We start from the raw sequence: 18,637 nt of genomic DNA, 5'->3' as shown, positions 1-18,637 counted from the left end.
TCCCATGTCAAGCTACCATTGTAGCCCCAAGATCAAAGAACACCCAACATCACCCACTATGAGGGCCAAAGGACTGTATAGACTAAATGAGACTCTGTATGCAGAAGTGCTTTGTCAACAGTCAACTATACTGCAGGGCAATAATCACTAAGTCGTGTTGCAGCTGGTAAGAGCATTGTTGCTTCTGTTGCTCGGCCAGCTTGACCCATTCGCAGCACGCCCCAAGAGGGGCAGTGTCTAACAGTGCAAAAGTGGGGAGTCTGCAGCCATGCTGCACCTCCTAGGTTGGCCAAGATATTTAGCTTCTCAGTTTCTTCATCTGTAAAATGGGATGATGATGACATACCTACCTCATGGGACTCTTGACAGATTAAAATGCGTTAATTTACACATGGTGCACAGAACAGTACCTGATACATAATAAACACCACACAAGGGGAGCTTTAAAAAGTGGGACTAGCAGAATCTGTGTGTGCCCCGCACCCCAGCCCTACTCAGGCTTGGACGGCACCCTCCTACCTTTTCAGCGTCCTGCTCGAAGAGCCGCAGCTGGAAGCACTGGTCTAGCTTGAGCTTGCGCACATGCCACATCTGGTGCAGGTGCTGCCGGGTGGAGTGCAGCTTGTCCAAGAGGCTGGTGATCTTGGGCACCAAGCTCTGGAAGTCGGCACTGCCCGGGATGCAGTTGCGCCCTGAGAAGCCGTCACTGCAGCGGATGCACTGCAGCAGTCGCTGCCCCTCCCGGTCCAGCTCCTCCACAGGCGCCTTCAGCACCTTCTTCTTCAGCTGTGTGTGTTCATCAATTAGCCGCCTCGAGCCCTCCACGTCCACGGGGAACTCCTTCCGGGCCAGCATCTCCTGCAGGTCTTCAAGGCGTGAGAGCAGGTGCACGGCGCTGTTGAAGAACTCCTCCAGCGAGAGCCGCAGCTCGATCCACTCCTCGTGGTTGTAGTCCAGGGAGCCATCGAACTCCTCCGTCAGCTGGGAGGGGTCCACCAGCTTTGTGAGGCCCTCCACGGACACCATGCTCGTCTGGGATGGGCAGACACAGAGAGGGAGACTCAGTGATGCAGGGGCAAGTCTGGGGAAGACCCCCAGGGGAGCCGTGGGCAGGAAAGAGAAAGTTAAGAGGAAAGGACAAGGTACGTCCAGAAAATGACCAGACCCTGCCTGGAAAAGGGCAAGTGGGAGAATGTGCAGCCTCCTGATCAGATGTCACAATCAGCCAAGGTCAGTAGTTTCAACAGACTAGCTGACTGGCTCAAAAGTCTCTTCACCTGCCACCATTTGCCACTGAAGGAATGACTGTCTTCATGTCCCTACTGTCCTCATTTTCCTCTTCCCAAGTCCACCACAACAGGATGCTAGAAGCTGGGAGAATAGACTGAATCTAGTTCCAGGGGCCTAGTTCTCAATAGCTTTAAAACCCAGGATCCTGTCCTCATGGGTGGATTAAACAGTGAGGGTCAGTTTTGAGCTGCAAGGGTCTCAGAGTTGATCTTCCTGTCTCTGTTCATGAGCAGATGCCCTTCTCTGCTGCAGAGAACAGACAGGGATTGGGGACAGGGAGTCTGGGCCCCCCATTTTCTCTGAGCCCCCTACAAGCTCTTAGAGAGTAGAATGGAGAAGGTTTGCCTCTGGGACACAGAGCAGCAAGTAATGGCACAGGCAACCACCCGAATTTACCAAGAAAGATCTTTTCCTTCCTACAGGATTACCTGATTCTGTTTCCTGGAGGAGAGGCAACTAGAGAATATCTAGATCCAAGGTCCAACCCTACAATTAACAACTGTGCAAACTAGGTAAACCAAGTTTGCAGAGCTTCTGCTCCTTCCACTGTATAAGGGAGATAATAATGGGCTGTGTGTAAAGTGCCTAGGGCATGGAGCCCGCGCATGCTCCGACGCTGTTAGTACTCATCAGGATGACCTCAAGGTTGCATCCTTTCTGAAGCCCTTAAATGCAGTTCATGCCCTTCTGTCTAGCTGATCTTTGAGCATCTCCTCCTCTTCTTCCTTTTCCCTCTATCTCCTTCCAAAGACACAGAAAGGGGCTCTGAAACTGGACTGCTCATCAGAGCACCTTGGCAAGTTTACAAAAACACTGATGCTCAAATCCTTGTCCTGAGAAACCCTCATCTAGTTGGCCTGGACTCGAACTTGGGCATGGGTAGTTTTTAAAGCTCCTAATGTGCAATCTTGGAAAAGTTATGACCAACCTAGATAGCATATTGAAAAGCAGAGACATTACTTTGCCGACTAAGGTCTGTCTAGTCAAGGCTATGGTTTTTCCTGTGGTCATGTATGGATGTGAGAGTTGGACTGTGAAGAAGGCTGAGTGCGGAAGAATTGATGCTTTTGAACTGTGGTGTTGGAGAAGACTCTTGAGAGTCCCTTGGACTGCAAGGAGATCCAACCAGTCCATTCTGAAGGAGATCAGCCCTGGGATTTCTTTGGAAGGAATGATGCTAAAGCTGAAACTCCTGTACTTTGGCCACCTCATGCGAAGAGTTGACTCATTGGAAAAGACTCTGATGCTGGGAGGGATTGAGGGCAGGAGGAGAAGGGGATGACAGAGGATGAGATGGCTGGATGGCATCACTGACTCGATGGACATGAGTTTGCGTGAACTCCGCAAGTTGGTGATGGACAGGGAGGCCTGGCGTGCTGCGATTCATGGGGTCGCAAAGAGTCAGACATGACTGAGCGACTGAACTGAACTGAACTGAATGTGCAACCGGTGACACAACCTCTGCAGATCCAAATCCCTGCTACTCAAAACGCAGCCCTGGAACCAGCAGCACTAGCACCACGTGGGAGCTTGTTAGAAATCCAGGATCTCAGGCTCCATCTAAACCTGCTGTGTCAGAATCTGCATCTAAGGTCCCTAGGGGACTCCATGCATTAAATCCAAGAAGCCTTCTTTTAGAGCACTTCCCCCTTTGAATTTGGCCCCAAGTTTACCACTTCCGGGAAGTCTCCCGTGATTTCATTCCCCAATTTTTCTTTAAGTATCTGCCATTGCACATGCCAGGACTCTTATCTCTTAGCACTTATTGCCTCGCTCTATACTAAGTGTACCTCATCTGCTCTTTGCGAAACACTGCTTTATAAACATTCTTCCAAGTGGGAAGCTCCCAGCTCTCTCTCCTGTTAAAGACCAGCTTGCTCAACTTGGGGTGAAGTGGGTGCAGGGAGATGGAAAATGCTGAGCAGCTATGCTGAAGCACAAGTTTTAAGACTTGTTGGAAAAATTGTTTCCAGTCGTTTCAACTAATAAATTTATAAGCCTGCTGTCACTGCTTCTGTATATAAACAAACCCAAAATACACAAAGCATTTATTTCCCTACAGGACTCCTAGTGCTGGGGAAGATGAGAGTTAACTGTTTTTACACCAAGTCGAATTTCTCATGTTATTTACACAGGGAACTGCCTCTCAGCTGGTCTTGTTGCTGTGCTCAAATTGCAGCCTACTGGGGCCACTCCCCCCTCCGACACACACACAGGTGCTCCCGGCCCCTAGGGCCAAGCCTCTGGAATGGCAAGTTACTGATAGATTAAGGGCAGCTCTGCTTTCCAACACGAACACATACTGTATTCAGGGTTCATCCTCTTGCAGATGAGGGCAAAGTTCCCAGAAAGGGGGAACAGCTTGGATTTGGCTGGAACAAAGATTCCTAAATCATTGATTTAATATGTTGTCATTAAAGGCTCTCAGGGGACTCATATGGCCTCTAGAAAAATCTAGTTAAAAAACAACATGTTTTCTGAGTGTAAAAGTAATACAAAATTCTCAAAAGAAAGTAGAAAACCATGAAAATCAAATCACTCATCCAGCCACCTCAGATAAAGCACTGTTACCATTTTCATGCATTTCTCAGCCTTCCTCTGCATATACTATGCACTTAAAAACCAGTTTTAAATTACACTGCTAATACTGTCTTATAACTTGTTTTTAGAAAACAATATATCATGCATGTTTTCCAATGACACTATTGTTCTAAATATAATTTTAATGGCCTCACAGTACTTGTGTATTAATGTAGCCAAAATTAATGGATATTTAGGATACAAACTATACATATATGTTTGTATATATACATATGTGTGTAAATATGTGATACATATGCATGTATATTACTGCAAAAAACAATGTGATGAATATCCCTGTAGACATTTTTTTGTTTGTTTATAATCATCATTAGTTATTCATCTGTATTTTTTTAATTTTTACATTAAAAACATTTTCCTAGAAGGAGAATTAAAAGATCAGTAGATATAAACTCTTTTTAAGGCATTTGACCTAAATTACAAGGTTGCCTCCAGAAACAATTCCTCTGACTTCCACACACCAGTAGACACAGGACTGCTTAAAGACTCTGTGCCCTTGGGACAATCTCATGAGCCTCTCCTCCCTTCTAAGAATCTCACTGGAAAGGCCATAATGGCCCAGGAATCCTGAATTATCAGCCAGTCCCTGACATGTTGGGGATTTTAAGGTGGTGGAGAAGGGCAGGTGAGAAATGGGTGGGTGGCAGAAACGGGAGGAAACAGGAGTAAGAGAGAGGTCGGCCTCACCTCAAAGATGAATTTGGAGCTGCCAAAGTTGGTCTTCTGTTTCTGCCAGAAGTTGTCGGGTTTGATGATGAGGGCCACATGGATCTCAGCGGGAAAGGCTTCTTGCAGCGTCTTGAGGAGGGGCTTGATGAGGTCCCACTTGGACCCCCGCATGTCGATGATGACGGTGAAGCCACGTTTGCACACGTCCTCGCTGTGGGGAGGTCAGAGGGCAGGCATGGTCACTCTGGGCCACTGCGACTTTGGAGTACACAGTCAAAAAGCATCTGGAAACCTGCATTCCTCTTAATCTGGACCAACCTTCCAACTTCACACCAGGTCTCCTGGCTGTCTTCCAATGTAACTCAAAATGTACTGCCTCAGAAAACCTTTTGTGATTAACCTCATTTGACCAAGGGCATCTGGCTTCTCCCGGCACTTAGCAAATAACTCAGCCTTCCCTGTAGTCAATTGCACTTGTTGGGACATTTATGGTTTCAGCATTCACTATTGTGTTGGAGTTTCTTTCAATTCTTGTCTCCCTCTCTTGCTTCTGGGAGGAATCATCTTTTCTCCATTTGAATGCTGTACAAGCTCTCTAGAGACAGGGCTGCTGCTGCCCTTAGATCTGAAATGGAAAGTCCTTGGCATGAGTGCTATCCTTCCCCAGGCCCACATCAATGGTAGCCACTGGAATACTTTACCACTGAACCGAACCTGGGCCAAAGAATCTTTTTCAAAAAAAGATATCTAGGCTGATTCTATCAATTGATTAGAGATGGTACACAAGGTATTGATAACACCACTGTATTTAAGACGTATTACTTGTAGCTCAAATTGTATGTCAATTTTGACAAATTGTTGGGTCATGCCAATTACTCTTAAATGGCCAAGGGTGGGACTGATTAGAACAGTGGATGTGGTCCCATTGTCTCACACACATCCATTATACGAGTCGGGTATAAAAAGGCACATTTCAGAAGTTAAGAAAGGGGAACTACTCTTGAAATCAACGCAAGATGAAATGACAGTGACCAACTTTGAAAACTGAAAACTAATCAGACTAAATGAATCAAGATGATGCTACAAACTTACTTAAACACTTGGACTTTATAACACCTAATAATTTAAAGAAAAAAGAAAGTCAAAACAGTTATAACATCTCAGTTTGGAAGAAATGTTTTGGTAGTTAGGGGGCTTTTCTTGGTTTATTCAATCTATGTATTTATTTTCTAACTCAAAATAGACTTTGGTTAATTCACGTTTGTATAAATACCGGTGTAGCATTTCCTTAGGGTACTTGTCTTAATTTCCTATAACCCAGACTGTACTTGCTTAAAGCCCTGTACATGTTGCATGCTCCACAGTCGTGTACCACCAGCTACCAATCACTTATTGCTACTGGAGGTAAGGCCACAACTGGAGGATTTCGTCTACAAATGGAAACAAAATTCTGTTTCAGGCTTCACTCTCAAATCTCAACCAGTGATAAACTTGTCAGACTTTTGAAGAGACCACAGCTCTTGCAATTGTGTGAATGTCTCAAGCATAAGGCAGCTTATTGGGCCTTCCAGTTATACAGGAAACTCCCCAGGCAGGACAGACACTCTTTCCATTTCTTCTTGTTGACACAAAGGATTAGACTCAGCAAGCAAGAAGGTTGAGTCCTCCGTTTCTCTGCAAATCCTAAATCCCAAAGGAAAGCAGTTACCTCTTCTCCTACTCTGACATTTACTGAGTCAGTAAGTGGCCAGCGTAATTCTATATTATTGTATGAAAGCAATGTACCTTTTACTTAAATTGCAGAATTTCTTTCCCATTGTAAGAAAACACCTGCTAATCATAGAAAAGTTAAAATATTCAGAGATCTGCATGAGAGACACTAATGATAGGGATGTATAATACTCAACAGGTCTATTTCCTTCCTGCCTTTTTTGTGCATGTAATTTTCATACCCTATAGTGTTCTACCTTTCACTGTAACATAGAATTTTTCTCATGTCTCAGATTTTTTTGAAATGATTACATTTAATGGCTTCCCTGGTGGCTCAGAGGTTAAAGAGTCTGCCTGCAATGCGGGAGACCGGGGTTCGATCCCTGGGTCAGAAAGATCCCCTGGAGAAGGAAATGGCAACCCACTCCAGTATTCTTGCCTGGAGAATACTATGGACGGAGGAGCCTGGTGGGCTACAGTCCATGGGGTTGCAAAGAGTTGGACACGACTGAGCGACTTCACTTCACTTCACTTGTAGCTCAGTCAGTAAAGAATTTTCCTGTAGTATAAGAGACCTGGGTTTGATCCCTGGGTTGGGAAGATCCCCTGGAGAAGGAAATGACAACCCACTCCAGTATCCTTGCCTGGAAAATCTCATGGACACAGGAGACTGGTGGGCTGCAGTCCATGGGGTTGCAAAGAGTCAGGCACGACTGAGTGACTAACAGTTACTTACTTAATGACACATAATCCATCTTATAACTACACCACAGTTTATTTAATCATTCTCATTACAGCTTTACAGAAGGGCACATCAATTTACATGTATACCAGCAAAGCATAAGTGTACCCCCTGCCCCCACTACTGTATCCTCATCAGCACTGATTACTGAATTTTTAAAATCTTTGCCAATTTTCTAAGAAAAATATTGTATTACATTTATATTTGCATTTCTTTGCTTACTGGCTATAGCTTATTGACCTATAAGAATTTCTTCTGTGACTTACCTGATCATTTCTTTTAACTATTTTTCTATTTCAGTTTAATGGCATTTCTTATTGAGCTTAGCTACATTTGCAAGCAGAAGTCACTTGGTCGTATCCGACTCTTTGCAACCCCATGGATTATACAAGCCATGGAATTCTCCAGACAAGAATACTGGAGTGGGTAGCCGTTCCCTTCTCCAGGAGATCTTCCCAACCCAGGAATTGAACTGGGGGTCTCCTGCATTGCAGGCAGATTCTTTATCAGCTGAGCTACCAGGGAAGCCCTAGTCTGACTCACATTTGCTGCATGCCCACTTAGGCCAGGCATTGCACAGTAATTGGGGGTCTTCCCTTCCCTTAGAGATGACTGACTTCCTTGTTTACCAGCTCCTCAGGCCCTGTCGCTGTTACCATAATTATGTGGACATGAGAAAATCCCATCCCTAACAACAAAGAGTCAGTGTTGCCACCAAGAGCTGGAGTTTGACAATCCCAGATCTAAATGTGGTCATCAGTAACAGCTCACACACTGTTAACGAATAAGTTCTGACAACAAAAAGAGAAATCAGGTACTAATACTCTCTAGGAAGTTCTCACTAGCTCAGGAGATGGAGAAAGAGACCCAGAGGTTGAATGCTGAGAGATAACCTAATTGGGCTTTCCTGGTAGCTCAGACTGAAAAGAATCTGCCTGCAATGTGGGAGACCTGGGTTCAATCCCTGGGATGGGAAAATCGCCTGGCAACCCAGTCCAGTATTCTTGCCTGGAGAATCCCATGAACAGAGGAGCCTGGTGGGCTACAGTTTATGGGGTCACAAAGAGTCGGACATGACTGAGCGACTAACACTTTCACTTTCAACCTAACTGGCATCTCTCTGTGAAAATAGCTGATCTACCGAAGTGCTTTCTCTGTGTGATTTGAAGCAAAAAGCATAGCCAGGGGAGGGTAAGGAACTTTTCTTCACATGCTTATTGTGCCACGGACTGTGGTTAGACATTTAACCCAGGGTATTTCATTTCATCCTCACAATGACCTATAAACTTGGCATGTTATCATCACATAAGAGATGATGACACGGAGGCAGAGAATGTGCCTAAGGTTACGTGACTGGTAAGTGCCCAGCACAGAGTCAAAACCAGGACCACTGACTCCAAAGCCCACACTCAGGTTACTATACCACATCACACCTACCAGGGCCACTACGTGTGGTGTTTTGTGACTGGGTGTGGAATGAAGGGTCAGTGATGAGGGGACCAGATTAGGAGACGGGGGAGATTAGGGCAAGGAATCCAAGTGTATGACTTCATTCTACGGTCTTCAAAAATCACAAAAGCACAGAAGCAAAAGATCATGGCAAATTCAGGAAGTTCAAGTAATTCACTTTGGTTTAGGCACAGAGGTAAGAGCGTGGTGAGACAGTGTGGTCTGAGTGCCTCAGAGAGCCCTATTCTAGGCTCTGACCCTCCTTTTCCACCCTCCCCCCAGAGAACAAGGAGACCTGCCACATAAGAGTCCAGGCTGCCTTTTCTAGACCAAATTCCTTGTCCCTGGCATCCTAAAATTTACAGCTCAAAGGGCCCTTAACCTACTTCCTGAGCTCATACGTGCCTCTCTCCTAGGTTCCATCCCCAGGGTGTAAAGAACACTACCAGTGTGAGTACCTTGGCCTGAGGGGCGGCAAAGAGCTGCTATTTTCAAAGATGTGGCTAGAACATGGATGTGTCAGCCAGGTTGTCCACATGCACGTAGGGGGCCCCTCCACAATGGGAGACAGACCTAGGAGGTAGGCAGAGAAGGGAGGCAGAGCATGAACTAAGGCAGAGCTCCCTGCAACTGCCAAGTTCTAGCAAGGAACACAGAGGAGTCCAACAAATATGACTGAAGTTGGCCTCCTAGGTTGCTATGAAAATATTTTTGTCAAGGTAGAAGGGTAGAACACATTTTTTTCTAACAGTTCATTAACTTGCTATATTAATTTTCAATATTTAGAAATGTATGTTTCTAAACATGTAGGTTTCCATTTGTACTCCTGCCCCATTGGCATTGCAATGTTAGAAGCAGGTCTCAAATTCAGAAGCAACTTGTACCACGGCAGGAGTGCTGCATTTATCCCTAAGGGCAGTGAGGAACAGAGCATGATCAGGTGATTTGGGAAGACTACCCCTGCAGGTGTGCTGAGGGACAGTAAATCGGGATCAGCCAGAGTAGGAGAACAAAAGCAGCAGAAGCAGAGACTACCTCCCTAGGACTAAAATGTGTCCTAAATGAAGCCTTCCTTGGGCTACCTGATTTAAAGCTGCAGCTGTCCCCTACCACTCCCTACTTCCCTTCCCTGATTTATGGTCTCCTTAGCACTCATTAACCAATGATTTGGTGGCAAAGACAGTAACGAATTTGCCTGCAGTGAGGGAGATGCGGGTTCAATCCCTGGGTCGGAAAGATCTCCTGGAGAAGGAAATAGCAACTCACTCTAGTATTCTTGTCTGGAGAATTCCATGGAGAGAGGAATCTGGTTACCATCTGGAGTGTGTATTTTACTTATTCATTTTTACTGTCCATTTTCCCCTCAATGGAAAGCAACCTCAATGAGGGAAGGGCTGTTTGTGTTGACTTCACTGCTAGATTCCCTGTGCCTACAGCACCTGGGGCAGGCTAAGACTCAACATATTGAGGAAGGAGGGTAGCAGGTAAGGGTATGATAGAATCTAGAGCCAACACACTTTGGTCAAAATCCTAGCTCCATCATCTACCTGTTGAGGAAACATAGGCAAGTACCTTTAAACCTCTACATCTCAGTTCCTTCACTATAAATTGTGAATAATAGTAACTACATTACAGAGTTATTTTAGAGATTAGGTTTGTTAAGATACATAAAGCACTTATATGGTGCTGGGCACATATTCCTACTATGCAAGTCTAAGCTGCTGGGGGAGACACTGTTGGTGTCCCACCCAGGGCAATTTTGTTGATCTTTGTGCCCAGTCCCCAGCTCCATAAGTGTTGCGGCGATCAGGTTATGCCTGAGACCATCTCAGGAGATTTGCCTTTGACTGATGGGTGCACTTTTCCAAAAGCCAGGTGGCAGTTATACCCCTATCCCAATGGGGCCAGTGCCTCTCTTACACAGAGGTGCCTTTCACTCAAGGCAGGGTATCTCTGAAGCGTGACTTATACTCCAGTGCATTCTCTTTCCCTGGGGGTCTCCACTGCACTTCTCCACTGCTCCTTCCTTCTCTGTACCTCCAACTCCTTTACACATTTTTCCTGGAGAATGCCCTTTAATAGACAATTTCCATCTGAGTCCCGGTCTCAAGAAACAGTCACACATACATCAATTTCATAAATATACAACATTCTGAAGGCAATCTGAGGTATAGTCTTGAGATTAAAAGAGAAATATGAGTTGCAAATTTTGACTTGGGAGTCATACTATGCCTGGCACATAGTAGGTGTTCAATAACATTTGCTAAATGAATAAATCCATGAACATTGGCAGCAGATATGCACAGAAGTGGGTGACATCACCCAGTGAACACAAGTAAGATGAAAAAAGAGCTCCCTGATAGCTCAGTTGGTAAAGAATCTGCCTGCAATGCAGGAGACCCTAGTTAGATTTCTGGGTCGGGAAGATCCGCTGGAGAAGGGATAGGCTACCCTCTCCAGTAATCTTAGGCTGCTGCTGCTAAGTCACTTCAGTCATGTCCGACTCTGTGTGACCCCACAGATGGCAGCCCACCAAGCTCCCCCGCCCCTGGGATTCTCCAGGCAAGAAAACTGGAGTGGGTTGCCATTTCCTTCTCCAGTGTATGAAAGTGAAAAGTGAAAGTGAAGTCGCTCAGTTGTGTCCGACTCTTAGTGACCCCATGGACTGCAGCCTAACAGGCTCCTCCTTCCATGGGATTTTCCAGGCAAGAGTACTGGAATGGGGTGCCATTGCCTTCTCCGATTCTTAGGCTACCCACTCCAGTATTCTTGGGCTTCCCTTGTGGCTCAGCTGGTAAAGAATCTGCCTACAATGCAGAAGACCTGGGTTTGATCCCTGGGTTCGGAAGATTCCTTAGAGAAGGGAAAGGCTATCCACTCCAATATTCTGGAGAATTCCATGGACTGTATAGTATAGTCCATGGGGTCTCAAAGAATTGGACACGACTGAGCAACTTTCACTTTTAAGATGAAAAAGCTTCTGAGTCTAGGATAGAACTGATGTGAATATCAGGTTTAAGAGACAGGAGAAGAAAGTAGCTGAAGAACAAATGCAAAGAGGTTAGATAAAACTGGGAGAGCAGTGAAGTCAAAAAAATCAGGGAAGAGAGGACTTCAAGGAGGAACTACAGCATCAAGTGCTCCAGAGAGGTAGGTCTTAGCTGAGATGAGAACTATTACATTTAGCAGCTACAAGGCCTTAGTTCAGTTGGTCAGGGCAATGTCACTAGGCACTGGGGCAGGAACTGGGTGGGGCAGGAAAGCAGCCTTCCTAACTGGTCTCTGCGATGATGGGAGAAAAGGTCAAGGTCATCAGAGACGGGATTTGGTGCACGTACTCCAGAAACCAACTGAGTTCACACTGCTCTTTGGCTATGCCCAACCCCACAAAGAATACCAGGCCGCCTCTTCCTCAAGCCTGCATGCCCCCAATCCTCCCTTCCTCTCAGTGTGCTCACATGGGGAGAGCTGCAGCAAGACAATTTACACTGGAACATAACTAGCAGGTGGTCATCCTTTTCCCTTTAGGATAGTTACCTTTTCAGTGATACTTCTTAGCCCAAATTTAATTTTCAGGGGAAGAATTTGCATTGTGTATGGTGAGGATGGGAACACAGAAGGTGAAGGTTGGAGCAGTGGGCCTTCAGATCCACTAAGTAGGGGGAAGGAGAGTGAGTGACCCTCCCCATCTCCCATGCCCCCTGCTTTAGAGGTAGAGTGCAGTCACTGCCCTACTCCTTCTGCCCTGCTAATTTCCCATATGGCACTTGAGACCTGGGCCCTGTTGGCCAGCTTCTCATCCTTTGCAATAAATTTCAGTTCCTTCCAACTGAGCTGTGAACTGTTTCATGGACTCTCAGGGGCTCTCAGGCCCAGGACATAATGTATACTGAGTGACGGGATGATTGATCAGATAGTTCTTGTACTCAGTTCTACACCATTTACTCTTTTGTTCTTACGTGTCACTGGGGCTGTTTTCACTCAGCAAGCCCATGCTACCTCAAAACGGCATTTGCTCCACTTTATGCCAATGCTTTTCAACCTTTACTGACTTTCATCATCACCTAGGACCCTTATTTAAAATGATGATTTCGGGAGCTTCCTTTGTGGTCCAGTGATTAGCAGTCTTCCTTGCAATGCAGGGGACATCAATTCAATCCTTGGTCCAGGAAGATTTCACATGCCACAGGGAGCTAAGCCTGTGAACCACAACTACTGAGCACATGTGCCACAATTACTGAAGCCAGACTGCCTAGAGTCTGTGCTCTGAAACGAGAAGCCATTTCAATGAGAAGCCCACGCACCGCAACTGCAGAGTAGCCCCTGCTTGCTGCAACTAGAGGAAGCCCCTGTGCAGCAAGGAGACTCCGTGAAATCAAAATAGAAATAATTTAAAATTTTTAAAAATAATGATTTCAGTGACCCCTTTCAGATACTCTGATGAAAATCAGTCTGGGATGAGCTCCAGGAATCTCCTAGGTGATCCAAGGACAACACCTAGACTCACTTAGGCATGGTTTGTGAGAGTTTAATGATGCGCACTTTGTCTACAATAGATGAGGCCTGGCATTAATAAACAGGTGACAGAATGCAACTCCACAGTCTGAACACTGTTTGCAGGGAGGACAGACAGCTGTGCTACACAGAAGTTAGTCAAAAATGTTAGTGAGTTTCTCTCTTCATAGCCTTATGCTCTCTTGAAGGGAGTCATTTATTGCGAGCCCAGGTTTATATGCCTTCACAATGAGAGACTAGTCATGAAGGGGCTTCATAAATAATACAGTGTCATATTTTTTTTCATTAATTTTTTAATCTAACAAATATTTATTGAGCACTTACTCTGTGGCTGGCCCAGTGCTAGGCACTAGGGATATAAATGCGGATAAGACAGACACATGAAGGTTATATTCTAGGGTGAGAGATGGACACAGTAGCTATATCAATAGCACAAAAGCAAATTTTGATAAGTCTTAACAACTTATCAGGTGGCCAGAACAGGCCACTATGAGGAGCTGACATTTAAACAGTGACCAAAACTATAAGAAGGAGAGAGTTAAGGCAATGTTGTAAAAAGAAAAATGGAGGCAGAGGAAACAGCCTGAGCGAAGGTCCTGAGGTGGAAAAGAGCCTGTGTGCTGGCTGATCCTTCACTATGGGGAGGAAACAGGGGAAGTGAAGTTCATAAGGAAGCTGGAGACCCGCAGCCAGAACTGGCTGTAAATATTGAGGAGCTCCAAACTCTAAGATGGAGAGAAATATAAACTGAGAGCCAAACTTGGAGCAGCTGTTTTTCTTTTTTAAATTAAAGTGGGACAGACACATAGATTGTTAATTATTATTAATCTACATGTATGTTCATGAGAATCTATGTCTGCTAAGTGTTTTATATGCTTTATCTAATTTGCTCCTCACGTGAAACTCAGAAGTAGCTTCTATTATTATCCCACCCTATAGTTAGAGGAACTAAGGCCCAGAGAGGCTGAGTAACTTGCTAAAGTCACTAGGAAAAGGTAAAATCATATTTGAATCTAGTCTGACTGCAGTATCTGTCATGCTACCTTGCCTCAGAGAGAAACAGAACACTTGAACCTGAAGAAACGTTAGTGCTTACCCTGCTGATCCTTCATTTCAGAGCTAAGGGCAGCAAATGCCAGAGGAGGGAAGTGATTTGTTCAGAGCCACACAGCTGGGTGGATGTTTTGTATATTTAGCTTCCCTGGTGGCTCAGGTGATAAAAGCATCTGCTTGCAATGCAGGAGACACTGGTTCAATCCCTGGGTCGGGAAGATCCCCTGGAGAAGGAAATGGCAACCCACTCCAGTTCTCTTGCCTGAAAAATTCCATGGATGGAGGAGTCCTGTAGGCTACAGTCCATGGGGTTGCAAAGAGTCGGACATGAATGAGCAATTTCACTTCACTTTGTATATTTGGACCAGACATCCAGTTGTCAATCTGCCCATTCCATGTCTTCTATTAAGTCACAAGAAATCTGGAACTGAGACATCAAGTAATCTGGTTTGCAGGGCCAGGATATCCTGTTTTGAGCATCAGAGTTCCTTCCCTGGGAGTGAGGACTCTCTTGTTTACAGTTCCACTGAGCTCTGGCAGTAGAGAGATAGCCTGATCCCCTGTGCCCCAGCTTCTGTGGTGCCAACTGAGATTCACCCCATATATATGAGTGCCTGACAGATTCTCACTTGCAACAGCTACTGGAATAAATGTAACAATGACCCATCCTGGTGGCAGGTGGGGGAGCAGAGATCAGCAATGAGTAGCACTCCAGCGGAACAGGTGAGGAGGCAGCAAGAGCTTCTGCTTAGTGTGTGCTGATGGGAGCTGCTCAGGCGCTGTTAATTGTGGGTTACAGGGTGTGTCTGAATCCTAGTGTGGGGACCTGGGAAGGAGCAGAAGTAGATTTCAAATCAGACCTATTCACTGAGTAGTCCAGGGAAGGAGACAAACTGAACACTGGGGCAGAGGGCTGGACTGGTCATTGAGCAGGGAGTGAGGGACAGGAGGGCCGAGTCAGATGGGGGGACTTCCTGTCTCACAGGGCAGCAGGGCCCTACCACACACAGCTCTGGCCCCACAGGAGCAAGCAGGACCCTCAATGCAGGATGATCTGGAGGGATGATGAAGTCTTACCATGGTGCATGGACAGTTCATGGCGAGCAACAGAAACCAGCAAAGTGTGGAAGGAAGAGTAGCCCCAAGAAATCTCCTTCACACTTTCCTTAGAACTACACTCTACCCATGTCTCCCTCACATCATTTCAAGCTGAATTTCTCCATTCAGAATTTAAGCATCAAAGAGGGTCCTTGGAGTTCTGAGAAGAAAACCATGCCCTGACCCATTTGTGTCTGAGTTCTCAAGCCATTCCCGGGTCATGGAGAGCCCGTGGCCATGGGATCCCGATTTTGTTTCGATCCTTTTGTCTATCACACTGATCTGTGTGAACCTGTTTTCTGCTCTTTGGTGCTATTCTAATAGCAGCTTTCTGCTGATTGCCCCAAACCATACCACACCCACTTTCTTAAACAACCAGAAATCAGCAGGTGTTAAAGAGAAGTGTTAAAGACACATTAGCACCTGCTTTAAGCTTTCTAATCGGTATAATCAGAAGTAGTAAAAAGAACATTGGAGGAGGCAGTGCCTTACAGAGCAATGAGCCACTAGAGAGAATATCCTGTAGTGAGTAAGAGATCAGTCACACAGACAGTTCTCAAACTCAACCTGCACAGCATGAAGGTTCCTGTTTGGCTGTATGTGAAAAGAAGAGGAGAAGCTCAGAGAGGTGGGAGGGCTCCCGTGCTTGTCCTATACCTCTTGGCAGACTCACACACAGGTGGCTGTCCACCATCAGCTGCCTTTCATAAGGAGATTCATCTACCACCAAATCCTTCTCAGGATCCATGTTAATCCATCCAGAGGTTTTTTCCTATGTTTGTTTCTTTAAAAAAAAATAATTTATTTGTTGTTAGCTGTCCTCGGTCTTCGTTGCTGCACAGCATCTCTTTCTCTCTAGTCGCTGTGAATAGGGGCTACTCTCTAGCTGGTGTGTGGGCTTCTCACTGCGGTGGCTTCTTTCGGTGCAGAGCACAGGCTCTAGCACGTGCAGACTTCAGTAGCTGGGGCAGTGGGCTCAGTAGGTGCAGCTCCCAGGCTCGAGAGCACGGCCTCAATAGTTGTGGTGCACAGGCTTAGCTGGTCCACAGCACGTGGCATCTTCCCAGATCAGGGATCAAACCTGTGTCTCCTACATTGGCAGGGGGATTCTTTATGTTTTGTTTCTGTATTTTGTTTTGATTTCCTGGAAGACACTCTAGGTCCACTTTTCCAGGGTATGATTATTCCAAACAACTTGTGTCTTTTCTATCCAATTAGTAACACATCTTTTGCCTCTGCACCTCTGATCTGTGATGCCAGGGCTACAGGGCAAAAGCTCAGAGATGATCCTTTATCCTAAAACAAAGTCTCAATCCTTTCTCTGTAAAGTGGGGAGAATGACTAATTGGTCTAGGGTTTCAGCTCAGCAGTGTTTAAAAGATCCCTGCAGATTTGAACATGCAGCCATGGTTAAGTGCCCCTACAACAAACGTTCTAGAGATGTTCTTGCCTGTTTCTGGGTCTAAGAGCTCCCGCTTGCCAGTTCCCCACCCTTGACTACCAGAAACCAAGCCAACTCTTGCCCAACTCAGCATCCCAGGTAGACCTCGGAATGGAGTCCAAGTAAAGAAGGGTTATGTTTTCCACTGCTTTAAAGTTTGCTGCCTAATTCCACCCAAATGAAACTGTTTAAAAAAAAGAAAAGAAAAGAAATAAAACATTTTGATTGCAGCTGTGCCAGAGGCAGAGATGTAGCCAATTCTCTTTTCTATCCGTGGACAGAGTGTGGTGAAGATTCAGGCCCCAAGATTACTTCCACATCCCCAAGTATGGCCATAAAGTTTAGGTCAATGGCCTAAAACACACACCAAGACCTCTGCACCCACAAACTGACTTATTCTCAATGCTGTCTTTAAAAACACTTTCTAAAAATAAAAAAACAAAAAAGCTCAAAAAGAACAAGATTTTCCAGCCTACAGATAGTCAAAGGAGCATACTATAGACTGAAAGGAGCTCCCAAGAAGAGTTCCAGAAATGACCCAGCTAACAGACCAAAGTAAAAGGACGCAGCCTTCCAAAGGAAGTTTCCTGTGGGGGCCAGCCTGGTTAGCTGCATATAAACCTAGAATGTGTTAACCTACCAGATTATTACCTGACAGTCTCACATTCTCTGAAACACAACTTCCATTCACCAAAGAAAAAGACCTGCTTTCTAAGCCAGACTGGTCTAGGGCAGGGCACTTGGAAGGAGCCCCTCTCAGCTAGGAGAAAAGGAGCTGGGAAACTTGGGAGAAGCACCAGAGCCATTGCTCCTAAAAGTTTGAGGCTGGCTGGCTAGAGAGAGCAGGCGGCAGAGGGGCGGGTCCAGGGGGCTGGGATGGAAACTGACATTTCCATTTCCCAACCTCAGCCTCCTGTCCTATTTCCTATTCTGCTTCATAGAGTTGTTCACCCCTCCTTCTAGGGCATTCAGAATATGAAACAGAAGTGAAATGGAAACCAAGGGAAAGAAAAAAGGATGAAAGCCAAAAACAGCAACCTCTCCACAATGCCCTCTCCCGCCCCTCCCTAGACCATCCCCAAGGCCATGCTCCTCCGGCCTTCACCATCTGCGCTTTCCCATAGTCAGGCCAGGTGAAAACTCAGGCATCTTTTTTTTTAACTTAAAAAAATATGCATCATTATAAATTGCTCATACATCTGTGAGTAGTAGGCCAAAGACTGAATCCACATTCCAAAGACTGTAATCTGTCTAATCACGGTGTCTCAGTCACCCCAACTATCAGTCACAGGGAGCTTTTCCAAAGCCAGGAGACAGAGAAGAAAGTTGACCCAGGTGGGGCTGCAGCAATGTGCCATGTTCCGCCCCACCCACAGAACAGGGACTCCTTGCTCACTGCAAACTCTGTTGCCATCACCACTCTTCCTCCTCTCACTGCATCCCCACCTCTCTCACCCTCTCAAGGGGATCCCCTCCTCTCCAGCTGGGCTCTACTTTCCTAGCAGGGCAGGTGGAATCCTCATTAATAAACCACATACTTCCTCCAGGAAATAATCATTGGTTAAAACTGCCTGTGTACGCCTCCTCTCCTCCCTGAGTAACAATCACTTTCTTGAAAGCCCACTGCGATTTCCCTGTACATACAGACAAATGCCCAAATAACCTATCAACACAGACCCCTCAGCTGTCTTTACATTGTCAGGGCCAGGTCCGCTGGACTTTGCCGAGGCAGGAGCTTCACTCGGCACAGAGCAGGTGCCTCTACCTTCTGACACCAGCCAGGGGCTCTGCGATTTCCACGGTGGAAAACCTCGGTAAGGCTCAGGCACAGGAGTAAACCTGGGAGCAGTGAGGCGGGTAGTGGAGACCCAAAGGAGAAAGCCAAGGGAGCGGGACATGTCTGGAATTCAAGCCAACCAGGAAGGGTTCCTGCATGCCTTTTCCCTGACCCACAGCTAGCTTAGAGACTCTGAGAGCTCGTGGGTAAGGGGAAAATTCCTCCACACAAGACCCCAGGGAGGCCCTGACCCCAGTGGCTGTCAGGAGGCAGTTCAAGGTTGTAACCACCG

General features: G+C 46.0%; 1 protein-coding gene across 6 annotated transcripts in view; it reads right to left on the bottom strand.

Annotated features, from left to right (window-relative positions):
* The window catches only part of KALRN (kalirin RhoGEF kinase), a 694,704-nt gene that overhangs the window by 444,184 nt on the left and 231,883 nt on the right, over positions 1-18,637 (bottom strand). For all 6 annotated transcript variants that reach the window (XM_068966221.1, XM_068966363.1, XM_068966508.1 and 3 more), the window contains exons 4-5: positions 4,579-4,771; positions 520-1,032 (exon numbers count right to left, since the gene is read on the bottom strand). In XM_068966221.1, coding sequence (XP_068822322.1) covers positions 520-1,032; positions 4,579-4,771 — 706 coding nt within the window. The remainder of the gene's footprint in view (positions 1-519; positions 1,033-4,578; positions 4,772-18,637) is intronic.

This window comes from Capricornis sumatraensis, chromosome 1 (genome assembly GCF_032405125.1).
Source record: "Capricornis sumatraensis isolate serow.1 chromosome 1, serow.2, whole genome shotgun sequence".
In the NCBI taxonomy this organism is placed as follows: Eukaryota; Metazoa; Chordata; class Mammalia; order Artiodactyla; family Bovidae; genus Capricornis; species Capricornis sumatraensis.
Note: the sequence above shows the minus strand (reverse complement) of the source record. Positions and strands in the feature narration are given on the sequence as shown.